Source organism: Balearica regulorum, chromosome 1 (genome assembly GCF_011004875.1).
Source record: "Balearica regulorum gibbericeps isolate bBalReg1 chromosome 1, bBalReg1.pri, whole genome shotgun sequence".
In the NCBI taxonomy this organism is placed as follows: domain Eukaryota; kingdom Metazoa; phylum Chordata; class Aves; order Gruiformes; family Gruidae; genus Balearica; species Balearica regulorum.
Window position 1 is genome coordinate 64,600,546 of NC_046184.1, and position 14,084 is coordinate 64,614,629.

At 39.0% G+C, this 14,084-nt stretch overlaps 1 protein-coding gene across 6 annotated transcripts in view; it reads left to right on the top strand.

Annotated features, from left to right (window-relative positions):
* Positions 1-14,084, top strand: part of DGKI (diacylglycerol kinase iota) — a 219,686-nt gene that overhangs the window by 85,965 nt on the left and 119,637 nt on the right. For all 6 annotated transcript variants that reach the window (XM_075755694.1, XM_075755708.1, XM_075755700.1 and 3 more), the window contains 4 exons: positions 6,111-6,206; positions 9,463-9,537; positions 11,926-11,982; positions 13,224-13,289. In XM_075755694.1, coding sequence (XP_075611809.1) covers positions 6,111-6,206; positions 9,463-9,537; positions 11,926-11,982; positions 13,224-13,289 — 294 coding nt within the window. The remainder of the gene's footprint in view (positions 1-6,110; positions 6,207-9,462; positions 9,538-11,925; positions 11,983-13,223; positions 13,290-14,084) is intronic.

Sequence of the window (14,084 nt, forward strand, 5' to 3'; positions counted from 1 at the left end):
AGACTGAACATACAGAAGTCCATGGGACCTGATGAGATGCATGCTGATATCATTGCAAGGCCAGACTGTGGTCTTTGAAAGGTCATAATCATCAGAGGAGGTTCATGAGGACTGCAAGAAAGCAGATGTCAATCCTGTCTTCAAGAAGTGCAAAGAGGAGGATCCACTGATCAGCCTCACCTTGATTCCTAGGAAGGTGATGGAGGAAACCCTTCTGGAAGCCATTTCCAAAAATATTAAGGATAAGAAAGTGATTGAGAGTAGTCAGCATGGCCTTATGGAGGGGACATCGTGCCTGACCAACCTGACAACCTTCTGTAATGAGGTGACTGGCTTGGTAGATGAGGGGAGAGCAATGGCTGTTATGTTGACTTTTGCAAGGCTTTCAACACTGTCTTCCGTAACATCCTTGTACACAAACTGATGGAGTATGTATAAATAGACAGTGAGGTGGCCTATGAGAAGTTTTTATAATGTCACAGTGAATATGACTTTGCAATGAATTCTGTGTCTTTTTGGCATTAATCAGCAGTGCTGTCCACTTACTTTCATGGACAGTAAGTGCCTAGAGATACATTACACTTTATATAATTAACATGCATGTTAATATGCTAATACATGTTCTACATATGATGAAATATTTCCCATCTAGATAGATATTTTTTTTTCCATGTGAACAGTTTGGCTTCTGTATCATCATTTCCTAAAAACTATACTACACTGAATGATATTAGAGCGTCTGCCAGACTTTGTTTTGTAATTGGAAACTGAGTATTCAGTTGAAAAGAGATGTACATTATCAGATGCTCACATGAGAAAGGAGAACCTTGGGGTGTGGGTATCCCATTAGTCACATGAAAACATGTAGAGGTGCTGGGAGCTTTAGTCCCACTAAAGTGGTGATGAATGCAAACCCATGCATCCTAAAAAATTGCTGAAATGTTGTGTGTAGATGGCACTTGAAGCAATGTGTTCAGGATCAGTAGTCCTACTTTGCTGTTTCTTTTTCATCGAGGTTTGAGAATAATGTTCTTTCCAGAGAAATCTAAAGAGAAAAAGCAGGTCTGTCATATTTCAAAATGGTGGCCATCTCTTTTTTTTTTTTTTTTTTCCCCAGCAGTACAGAGGATGCAGTGATATTACAGAATGTGCCCTTCTCACTGCCAAAAGGACTGAATTTAAGCTGTTGTCAGCCAAAATAATGGTTCATGAGAACATAGGGAATCATCATCTCAGTTGATAGCATCTGGACATTGCTCCTTCATGAAGACAAGCATTGTTATTCTGCTTCTGCATACAGATGATCTTTCAGATGATGGTAACAACAATTTCAAAAGCTCAGCAGAGACTACAGAAGTAGGCAACTGATGCTGGGATCTTGGCAAGCATGGAGAGGAGAATGGCAGAAAATGCTAGAGAAATGGCAGAAAATGCTAGAGAATGTGGCGAACTTAGACCTAAAGTTGAACACCCCAAAATAGTTCTGAACATCAGAGCGTACATATCTTAAAGTTTGGTTTTTTTTAAAGCAATGATGTAGTACCATATCTCCGTGATGTTTTGTTTTGTGTCCACATATTAGATTTGTAATAATTAAAGAAAAGGTGACTTCTACATGAAGAATATTCCCAAATTAAAATGTGCTAAGGTGGAGTTAAAATTGAGAATATATATCAACAGAAAAACATTCGGGACATTGCTATTTTTTGCAACATGAGCATTATAAACTCTGGAATTTCAGAGTTAAGGGTAAAACACAAGCCAAACATGAGAGAAAGACATTTGGGGAAAAGACATCCAAACTAACTTGTTTCTGTTTGATAGTGACCTCATAAAGAAAAGGGCTAAAGCTAATAATTTTTGCTTACAAATGCATTAAATTAAAATTAGATTGATGAGCACTCATTTTACACTAATCACAGTTTATCACCCAAATGCCTATTTGTAAAAAGAGTCATCTTTCTCACTGGAGTGTTAACAAAAGGAAAAATTTCTAAATGGCTTATTTCAGAAGTCTGGCTTGCATAATTTTTTGCAGAACGCCAGTCATGGCAGGAATGGAGGAGAACTCCTTTCCTCCTATTACAATCGGAGTTACAGCTGCTTTGAACTAGAAAGTCGGGCTGACTTGGCACAGCAAATTAAACTACCCAGGTTTATCTGCATTGTTTTTGAAACCATGCTGACTGCAGCCTGAAGAACAGTGAGGTATGGAGATGCTTAAGGGCTTTAGAAAAATGGTAATACTTGCTCTGTCATTTAACCATGCTGGGGCTCTTAAGAGAAGAAACCTACTTGAATTAGTGAAATATGCACAGCAAGTTATGATCACGTACATGTAATTACATTGTTCCCAAACTCCTAGTCCTTGAATTCCTATTTCTCTTTCACTTCAGGGGGGACCGTGTGTGGTTTTTGTTTTATATGCAAGGAATGTTTGCAATACTGAAATTATTTTTGTTTGCTATTAAGGTGGTAACGGATCAGGAGCAATCAAATGGGAGGTCTCCATCTGGGAGAGCATATTGAGTTTGTGTGTCCCCTGTGAGGCAGGCTGCATCTGCCAGGAAAGCACTGCTGCCTCCGCCTCAGTGAGCAGGGGCTCTTTCTCTTCACAGGACACTGAGTTCACACACTTACAAGAGCTGCGAAGCCAGGCAAGGAAACAGAGTTAGTTCCCAATTCTAACTGCAGAATATTAGGCCTCAGTCATCACTGTTTTATCCACGATGACGGACACTATCCCTTTTCTACACAGCAAGTGAAGGCAAAGCACATCAGCCTAAAAGCATGATTTGACAGATCAGCTAAGCTGCTCTGACACTGAGTTGGTACCAAAGCATCGGTCCCGCTGAACCCACCTTTAACCCATCCCTCCTTGTGTCAGATCCAGCAGTTATGCGGTCATGGGGTGAGTCATTTTGTCTAGCTGATTTGGTAGATAAAAGTTATCTATTTTTTTCCAGCAGCTGACTGTTTCATGTGTAGCTTCACAGCCACTAGATCTGGGACGAGGGAGATGGCAAGAGCATGAGACTGGGATCTTAAGGGGTCAGGGACAGAAAAAGGACAACTGCCTCTTTAGTAGCCATTTACTCCTAAAGCCAACATAAAGACATCTAGTGCAAAATTAACCAAACTGGCAAATTATTTATGAAAAGGTTGCTGAACTCAAAACTCTTGTGGAAAAATATCTGTGTTTAAATACACAAGTGATGATGTAGCCTTTACTGTGCTTTAGTTTTGTGTTAAACAGGAGCTCATACTAGAGGTGGTCCCAGTGACCTCTGTCAGCTTGTGTGTTGGTAGATGGAGTACCCTTTTGTCCAGTACATTGTGGAATACTGCCTGTAAATTTTGGAGTAGAAAATACTGATTTGCTGAAGTCAAAATTATTCATAGAAATGTATTGATTTTTGTCAAAATTTCTTATTAGAATTGGGCTTGGAAAAGGGCAAAACATTTTCCTTTGACTGTATCATCTTGATATATTTTCATAAGCTGCAACTGAATGTCTCATCATATAAATGATGGTGCCCTGTAAAATTTAAAACAGTGATGTTCAAATAATTCCCTTTTGATCTTATTGAAACAAAGTAATCAACAGACAAAGCTTTTTGAGGAAGGGCATTTCATCTTGGGAAGTCTTAGCTCTTTGCTCTGATTCAGGATGAAAGAAGATTTTTCACATGTCAGTTTGCTGGAATTGAAATTGTGAGTTTTCACACATGGTGCTGTGAAATTGTTCATGGCAGTAGGTATCTGGAGGTGTGCCACTTATACCAGATCAGGTTATTTACATTTTTATTATCTAGTCTTGTCAGAACTCTATCATACCATGAGCTACAAAGGTCATCCTTGTAGACTACTTACTGATTTTATTTACACTGTGATGTAAAGTCAGATATATGAATCTGTGATCCGGTCTGGAACAACAGAGTACAAACTCAATCAGTCTCAACTAGGTTATAGAAATAGGCCGCTTCATCTTGAGAAATCTTGGATGGCAAGTTATGTGGACATGGTCTGAATGAAGGGGTGTTTAATCTATTCTTTAATGTAATTTTGATTCCTCATTAAAAATTATGTCCCAGGAGCCGTCTGGTTTTTTTACTTAGCTTTCATAGTTGATCCTTCCTAAACATCTTTTATAATCTATAAAATTTAGCTCTGGGTTATAATGTTGAATTTGCACCATTTCGTTAGCAGAGAATGTGCTCAGGTCAAACACGTTTTGATGAGCTTATATCCTTCCGCTTTGGTCCTCTTGTCTGGCTCCTCATAAACTAGACAGGAAGTTAATATGTTGGGCAATACTGGAAGCATAGTCATTTTATTAGTATGATGTGACTAGGCTTCCATGAAGCGCTGTAAAACTGATAAAGTTCTTGTCAGAGAAAATTGCTTTAATATCAGGATAAACTTGAAGGGAAAGAATTTACAATCTGAATAATTTACCATCTGAGTGAGGCTTGAAGAATTTCTTAAAGCTAATTCAAGTCCTTAAAAGCTATTTTGCATTATAAAAGTGCTGAAAAGCCTCACCTAAACTATCACGCACTGAACCGTACAGTTTAGGCAAATCTCTGTCCCAGGGACTCTACAGTTCAAGTGGACAGGCAGACAAAAGGATGAGAAGAAATGGAGGTATAGAATGGTGTGCCACTAAACGATGTTTAATCAGAGTATAATGGCAGTAGACTGGAATCCAAGTCTCAATCTTAACCAGCCCCTTGATTTGGGGGATAATATGGAGTCTGACATCAATGGGAAGGTTTCTGATGAAGTTAGAAGACCTGTGAACAGGTAGACCTCTGACCAGAAACAACCCAACCTGTTGTTCTTGTTCTTTTGGTTTATTTGAAGTGAGAACCATAGTTGTGGTAGGCACCATGTGCAGACTTGCATAGGTCTTGGCTATCGTGGATGAGCTCATACTCCAGAAGGCAAAGGATTTTGCCACTTCTGCTTCTCTGTATTACCTCAGAAATCTGCATGGCAAGAGAAGCTTTCTCATTTCATCACTTTGAAACTGTCAGTGGTATTTTAAATAAATTATTTTAACCAAGATGGCTATTTCAGAGCATCCTGCTGTCGGACGCCATCTGTTTGGTAAACGTCATCATTTGTGACTTCTGCAGTGTGGGAACCAAATGTCAGAGACTGTCAGAGCATTTTCCATCATGCTCTAATTCTGGCTGAACAGAAGTCCTGTTTATTCACTTTGCTCGAACAGTGTACAGTAGACTTCTTAGACTTTTTAGTTGAGCCAGGATTACAATCAAGTGAAAACTGTAGTCTTTCCACAACCGAATTTCCTCAGAACAAGTGTTTTTATAGAATTAAGGTACATATTTAGTCAAATGAAGCTGTCAAAGAAAAATCAGATGTTACCCTGTTAATTCTAATTTTACTAATTGTCAGTGTTCTAGGTAGGGTGTTTTTTTTTGGGGGGGGGGGAAGGTTGGGAGTGTTCTCAGTTGAATGTATCATTCTTTCAGGTATAAAATTAAAGTCTGATCTCTCCTGGCCACTTAATGTTTTGTAGATGTTTTCATAAACATACAGTGTTGATCCAGCCAATTTAAAGAAAGCATTTTTCCTTGTTTAAACTAACCCATCATTCTAAAGCCATAGTGAGTGTGTTATTTTGCACTTCTGGGCCTGGTTCTCAAATTTTTGGGCTTCTCTAGTTGAAAGTTCAGTAGTTATGTTTTTGTTTCATCTCTCTTGATTTTCTGTTTCTTTAAAATTCTGTGTACATCTCATGCTTATGAAATCTAGAGTCCCAGTTAAACTAGCCAGCATGGGGGAAGAACATGGGCAAAGTTTCACTGAACAGTACGCAAAAATAATTTGGTTCTGATTGGCAACACATCATTCATTGTGTCATCAGCATCCTTTAAGCAGGTGTGGTCAGCCAGGGTAATACTGCTATGGCTTTGCGTTGTAAAAAAATAAAACAACATGTGATTGTGTGGTGGGGATTTTTTGGTTGTTGTTTGCTGGTTTTTTTCTTCTAAATTTGTGGTGAATATCAGATCTTTTTTTTTTCTCTGTACTCACATGGCTGAATTTCACATACCATATTGACAATCATCTTTTCTCAGGAAAATGCTGTGAACGGAGAGCATCTGTGGCTGGAGACAAATGTTTCTGGGGACCTCTGCTACCTGGGGGAGGAAAGCTGCCAAGTCAAATTCTCAGTGAGTTATTTTCAGATTTCCTTCTCTCTTTCTGAGGTAACAAGCCTGTCTTCAGATTGATATAGTGCTCAGACGCTTGCGAGCTTGAATTGTTTGCTGCTGTTGTTGATGCTTGTGTTCCAGAAGGAATGCAAAAAGGGCAAAAGGCTGCTGGTTAAATACTTTATTGCTTGGGAAAAAAAAGCCCAAACAATTTTGAGTGATGCAGATTATTTACACAGTGAGAATGGATGTAACGAGTAGCTTTATTAACATGGTAAAGGAAAAAAAAGGTTAGAACATTGAGATATTTCAGAAATGTTCAAATAAAGTAGCCTATTTTATTTACATACACAAATATATCACTTTCTGGGGTCTCTGAGAGTAGGGTCTGATCAAGTTTTTCTGATTTTAATCACTGCAGGGATTTGAACTGTATTTTCCAAACTCCTGAATGCACTCACCAACAAGTGCACTCATATTTCAGTGTTTGCCTTCTCCTGTTTGAGCATATTCAAGGTTTGCCTTCTATTGAAACTTTTTCTGCTGTGCATGAAAAAGTTTCATTAGATAGATCTCTAACCTGTGTATGTCTCTTCTTTAACTGGGGAGTCACTTCCAGTTTGCTTCAGTAACTCTTCACATAGAATTTCAGTTAAACTGCTTCAGCAGAAGAGAAGAAAAAAACCCCTCTTATCTTGATATTCAGGAACTCTGGTGAGAAAGCAGGGATCCTGTGTTCAAGCCCTTGCTTTGAATCAATGCTCAAGGGAACATCCTGGCCCTCGGACTGCAAAGTGTAAGGGGAGTCCCTCTTCTCTGGGGCGTTTGTGGGTACTGCCCGTGACTTTTAGCAATACCACCTTTTTGCTTTTATTAAAAAAAAAATAATCATTTGATCCAAATCAAAGCTAATTCACTAATCACCCCTAGTATCTGGGGCACTTTGATCCAAAATACTAGTGCTTTCAATAGCTCCAATTTAATATCCATCCCCCATAACTTCTCAAGCAAATCGGTTAATTTATGTATTATAAGTTAAGGCCAGGCCTGGGAAGGTCTATCCCTGCTTGCAAAGAGTACTGAAGCGAAGTCCCAGCAGTAACAGGCTGCTGATTGTGGGATGATGTTTAAGAGAAGCGTCATTGTGTGTTTGCCCTGCACTTCCATCGGTCCTGATGCACTGGGTTTTGGCAAAAGCTTGAGACAGGATTTGTGTGGCTGAGTGGGCTGACCCAGTACGACTGTTCTTATGTTCTTAATAGAAGTTCGCCTTTCTAAAAATGAGTAAATACTTCCTCATGATTTAGCTTGTTGAAAGGAGCATGGAAATTTAGTAATATTTTTGCATACGATTTGCATGGCTGTGTCTTAGCTTTAGAGGTGTATCTCTCTAGGAGTTCAAGGACTGTTTGCAGTAGCTGGTGAATTCGACCCACTGACTGACTTACACTTCTATCTGGGAATGTAGGGACACATCTTATATGGTGACAAACTTTTCCAGCCAATAGACCTGGAGATGTTGAGTTATGTTTAGGAAGCAGCAGAGTTTAAAGTTGCTCAGTTCTTAATTGCCTGGCCTTTGCTTGTACTTTTAGGTACTAGAGTATTGGTTCCCTTTGGGGAAAGCGATATCTGTGTTTACAACACGTCACTGTTTATGGGGGGTTTCATTAGCTTAAGAACTAGAGATGGAAATGGAAATCAGTTAACTTTAGTTGTGGTTAGTTTAACCTGATCTGTCAAAAGGATAATGCTTCTCCAGTTTGAATCTTTTGAAGACACAGCATCTTTCTATGCCTGTGTGATCTTCCTTTGACTTAGCTCTTTTACATGTAGACTATTTAAGACTGAATGTTTGCAGTGGAGAAGTGGTGAGAAATAATTAACCTGTAGCTGCACAGACTTCGCATAAAATGTTAGCCTGTACAGAACATGAACTCGTAGTCTCTGGAATATGGAGCTGACCTCTCATGAGAAATTAAAGAAGTTAGAAGTAATGGAAAAGATAGTCTGAATTTTTACTAGTCTCTCACTATAGATGGTTGTAACTACCACCAGCATTCAAAAATCATTAGAGCAGCTTAAAAAGCAAGATATTAAAAAAAATAGTTGCTTGTAAGGCATTACCTTTGTTTACTTTTGCAGTTTTTCATCTTAGGGATCAATTCCTTTATGTTGTCTCACTCCTCTTGGTAAACACAGAGACCAAAAACATACTTAAAGTTAACAAGTCACAAAACACATGAAAGCTTACTCTGTTATACAATGTCAGGATTCTTCAGATGAAACATTAGAACAACACTCTATATACATGTGAACATGCACAATTAGGGTATATTTAGATAATTATGAGACATAATTATGAGACTCAGTAAAATTATAATAATTATTGTATAATGTGAGCTGAAGCTGTGTTCCCAATTTCTTCTTGAGTTTATTTACAATTCATTGAAAATTCTAATGAAATAATTTATTAGAGATTTAAACAAACATGAGTAAATTGAATGTAAAAATCTGAGACAAATCAATCTCAGTTTACTGTGTCTTCATAAATTTACTGTCCCTCAAGCACAGGTCTATAAGTTAAACTTCTATGAAAATTAATTCCATCTGGTTTATTAAATTGAGTATATGCAAGAAAAAAAGTAAATATATTCTCTCTCTCCTGGATGCATTCTCTTGCCTTTGATATGCTTTGGCCCAGGGGATTCAGTGGAAATTATTTTTAAAATCCTACTGAAATTAATAAAACTAACCAGCATAATTAGGCTGAGAATTTTATCCCTGCTGTAACATTTCATAAGCGTATAACAACATTCTGTGAGAAGGTTATCATTCTCTGCTAAATGGCCCACGTGTTTTTCTGCAAGGCAATGGTCAGGCCCATCAAATTAAATATTATATGATAAGCATGAAACAACATACTCTTCCAAACTGGTCTGATTTGCACGTACGGTTCTTCTTCTCTCTTCACTGACTCTGCTCATCCTTTTCATAGGCTGCTCCCTTTTAGAGCCATGATCTTCACTTGTAACAGCCTTATCTGCTACCTAAAGGGAGCCTGTGGCGCTCTGTCTTTCATAAAGTTCAATTCTTAACTGGAAGAGCTTCAGACCTTTTTTCAATATACAGAACAGTTGAGAGCACGAAGACGGGGCGGGGGGGGGGGGGGGAAGTTGCATAAGGAGAGAAACATCTTCTGTTTCACAGCTAACTCTTTTCCTCTTGGGAACAGAGCACCTCCATGCACACACGTCACCCTTTCCTCTTACAGAAATCTGCTCTGCGGAGGAAGTGTGCTGCCTGCAAGATTGTGGTCCACAATGCGTGCATGGAGCAGTTAGAGAAGGTAAGACATTGCCATCTTCTGGAGCCTGATGCAGACAACACTCCTTTAATTCTTGTACTGAGGTTTCAGTCTGGAAAACACCATATGCCAAAGCAGGTTTTCATAGCTGTTTTGACAATATATTTGTTAAAAAGTTGATTTAAAATCGCAGCTCATTTTTTAAAAAATAGATTTCTTCAAACCCTGTGAACCATTAAAAAAACCCAACCCAACAACAAAAAACCAGTGAATGCTTTCACAATTTTTATGATTAAAAAAATAATTTCCTTCTACTTCTAGATTGAAAATTAAAGCTAGAAAATACAGTATCCTTTCATGTACAAAATTGGCCTTTCAAAATTCCTCAACTAAACCCAGCATAATCCATCTTATGACAGCTCTATTTATTATAAGCAATGCAGCATAAGATACTACTATGAACATTTTTCACTGTGTTTACTCTAGACTATATGGTTTAGCCTCAAAACTCAGAAATTAAGTTCTTGTTTTTAAAATGGAAAATATCAAACTTTTCCTTTATATTACCATTATTTCTGTGAGCATCTGTCCTGCTTCGCAGTTCCTTCAAGGAGTCCTCCTTACCCCCAAGTGCCTATAGAATATCTGTCACTGAGTTCTCTTCCCATAAGTGATTTTTCTTCAATATGCCTAACTGTTAATGTGTTAAAGAAATTTCTCCCCACTGTTTTTCTTTCATGTTGGGATATGTGTAAAGAAATATGAGTGGGAATTTCCCCATTGATTTCATTAGAGCTTCACTTTCACTCCTATATGTTTTGCAATGTTGTTCTCCATAAAAGAAGTTGATGCATAACAAATTTATAGCAGCAACACTTTGGAAAGAGTTTTTCCTTTCCAAGTATTTGGACTTGTGTTGACAAATGTCACAGTGATTGCCATAATACCAAGTTGGAGAGGTACCATTTCCACCCCTGATGCTTTTACCCACAGTGAAATTAGCATTAGCACATGCTTTCAGCACAAAATGTTACCAGTGAATTTTTCATGACTTCCTTCATCAGCAGCAGTGCCGACTCCCCATAGCCCAGCGAGCCAGTGGCGTTACCAGCTGAAGCAAATAAGCACTTAGATAAAACCCATTCTGTCGAGCTTGTTTATGCCATTCTGGAGACCATGAAATTCACCTCTTGGCAGAGGGTTGTTATGAAGCCTGCATCCCTCTTAAACCCTGTGGAGTTTAAAACTGGTACATAAGTCTTTTGTTTGGCCCTCTCTGCAAAGGTGTAAGTAAAATAAATATTAGTTGGGGTCTTTCCAGCCTGGCACAACTCAGCAGTGAAACAACAAATTGCAATTCCAGGTGAAGGGCAATGGAGAAAGACTAATATTGCTATGGCTTTTATTTCTTCTTAAGTAATAAGTATTTTGTTTACTTTTTACTCTTTTTTTTTTTTTTTTAAATCTCCCTCCCTCCCTTGAGCTCTTATTTGAAGGCCGTTATTAAACAAGGGAAGAACGTATATGGGAAGAGTCGTATTTAAATTTGGGGAAGCTCAATCCTTCCACCTTCATGACAAAATCGTAGCTGCGCAGTATCCTTAAGCATTTTATTCTTTCAAGGATAGTCAGCTTAAGCTTGAATTAATTTCATTTTGTATATCCTTACTTCACATACCCTTTGGTCTTTTCCCATGCCTCTCTCTTCTTCAGTATATTTTTTTTCTCTACATCCCCTCTGCTCTTATTTCTGTTGCTTTTCTTTTCTCAAAAGATTTTGGGGTTTTTCTCATAGAATTCCCTTGTTGTTTGTTAAATGCTTTTTTCTCTTCATTTTCCTAAAAATGTTTTGCGTTCATGGAAGTTCCTGTTGTCCTCTTTCTGCCTTTCCTCTCCCACTTGGAAATGCACTGCATGAGGCAGTTCAATGCTCCCCAAATGGTTTGTGACTGGGGAGATGGATAAAAGCAGCCTGACCTAAGCAAAAAGGTAGAAATTTAGGGTAACTCACACCGTTCCTCATGTGAAGGAAGATTTCTCCACAGATTTTGTTTATGAAGACATAAAGCCGGGATGTGCAAAAAGGTCTCACAGAGTTAGATTTCCAGCTCCTATTAACTTTTGAGACCTCAGCTTAAGTCCGCTTTGATTGCAACAGATGAAGCAGTTTCCTTCTAGGCAAGGGGAAGACAGTTTAAATAGTTGAACTGAACAGGCAGCAATAGCATTAGTGAAGATGAAGGCTGCGTAGAGATCTAGCAAGGAGAATTATTATGGCACATGAAAAGAGATTTTTTGGCATCCAGGTAAGTTACTTTGTTTGGCTAGTGAAGTTTATTTAATAGATAATGAATATTTTGGAAGTCAACATATTGGAGTAAATTCTCTCTCAGCTCACTTTCAGTTCTAACAGCTTTATTTTAATGCCAGATTAATTTTCGCTGCAAACCGACTTTCCGAGAAGGAGGCTCCAGATCTCCAAGAGAAGTAAGTAATGGACAAACAACGATTGCTTTTCATTTGATTTGTGTGCTGATCCACCTGGTGTGGAGCTGCAGCAGTGCTTTTAAATTCAGAGCAGTCTTAGAGTATTGGTTCCCAGTGGGACATGTTCTTCTCCCCAGAATAAATGTAAAATGAATTCTAGCTGAAGCACTCCATTACTTACACAGACAGAAACCATTTCATCTCTCTGTTGTCTCTTTTCCCATTCATTCATTCAGCTATTCTGTCTTTTTTTTTTTTTTTTTTTGTGGTAGCATTTCTTTTTTTTTCTTCCTGACCTTTGAATTAATATTTTTTATTTTTCTCTATTTCCCTCCCTTCCACTTGCCTCTCTCCTATTTTTTTTTTCCTACAAGTATCTCTAGTATCCTAAGATTTTTTGAGGAAAAAAAAAAAAACCCAAACATTCAAAAACCTTATGGTTTTCTTCCAGCTACTATATGAATTCAGCTCCTTTGAAGATGCTGGGTATTTATTGTTATTATTGATATATTTAGATATCTGTCTTACATAGTTAGAAGCCAGTGTTTCAAAAACACCTTTTAACTTTTATAGTTGATTTCGCGTCCGGCTTGCTCTTAGCAGAGGTAGCTCAACTCCCTGCCACATGGGCGCTTTGGAGCTGGCTGGTGTAATAGCATGGTGCAGGCAGACCCTCTCTGACCCCCTTGCCTGCGCAGAAAGGGAGGCAGCAGTCCTGCTCACCCTCTCGTCTCTTGCCCACCGCTTGCTGCCATCCAGGGTGTAAGTAGTCCAAAGATAAAAGACTGCTTCAGTGCCTGCTCCTTCCTTCCCCCCCGTCCCTCCTGCACAGACTTGTGATTTTTTGCATTACGAGGCTGTATTTGCAAGCAGAACAGAGCGGGGCCCTGCATTGTGGCTGGACACAGCAATGTTTGGGCACTTCTGTGCTCTGTATTTAGGTGATGATTATCTCTGCATCACGTAATGAACTTTCCTCTTTTTGTAGAAGAGTACTGAGAGAGTAGTTCTGGCCACATTTCAACGTGGATAAAGAACATCATCTCGTCCTTATTCCTCCTGCAAGTTTTGGTTGTGTCTGGGGTTTCCCACAGGGACTGCTGCATTTTGATCCAGAAATGATTGCATTGGCTGAAGGGACCTTTTCTTTGGTGCCTGTAAACCAGTTTCACGCAGATGGTACCTTTGAGTTCAAGTTGTCATTGTTTCCTATAACATACTTTTTTGTCCTCCTTTTGCAGAACTTTGTCCGACACCACTGGGTGCACAGGCGGAGGCAGGAGGGGAAATGTAAGCAATGTGGAAAGGTAAGACTTCCAGTGCAGCACAAGCACAACACTGGGCACTTACGAATTCAGGGTAGCCAGCAGGTCCTTCTAGTCACTGAAATTTTTCTATCCTAAACACTCGGAGTGTTTCTTAAAGCAGAAAATGACAAACCTGATATGCAGAGTGGTAATGGCCCTGATTCCCACGTGGGCAGAGAAAAGGCAGCTGCCTCTGCAGGAATGAGCACATCATGTGGCCTGGGTCATTGCGCTGCACTGGCTGGTGAAAACGAGGAGGAGGAAGGCTGTGGCTCCTTGAGCTTTTTTCTTCGTTAAGCTAACCCTGTGCCAACGTGGTGTTCTCACAGTGCTGTCCCCTGTGCCAACATTGTGATGGCCTGTTTTTTCAGACATCTGAGAAAAGAAAGGCTGTTGCTTTATTTCTGTCCCAGCAGACTCTAAGATTTGTGAGAATGTTTCACATTTCCTGTGCTGCATAGGTTGTAAAAGTTTAATTCTAAAAAGCTATTAAAAGGGGTAAGAAGTACCTTAGCTATTGAAGGCCCTTTTTCTGAAATACTAGGAGCCTCTGAAATCTGTTGAGAGGTATTCAAAAATTAAATTAACACAGGGGTTCAACTTCCTTTCTCTAGCACTATATTCTACTTTTGCCTTCCTCTTAGCATCAACTAGTAAGAAAGACTGTCTTGTCTCCATGGCACAGCACTTAAGTCAGAGGAAAATCAGATTTGTATCTGAATACTGATGTAGATCACCAGCTACCAGCTGCAACAAGGCATGCAATAAATATGTGATACCCTTTTATAGCAAGTG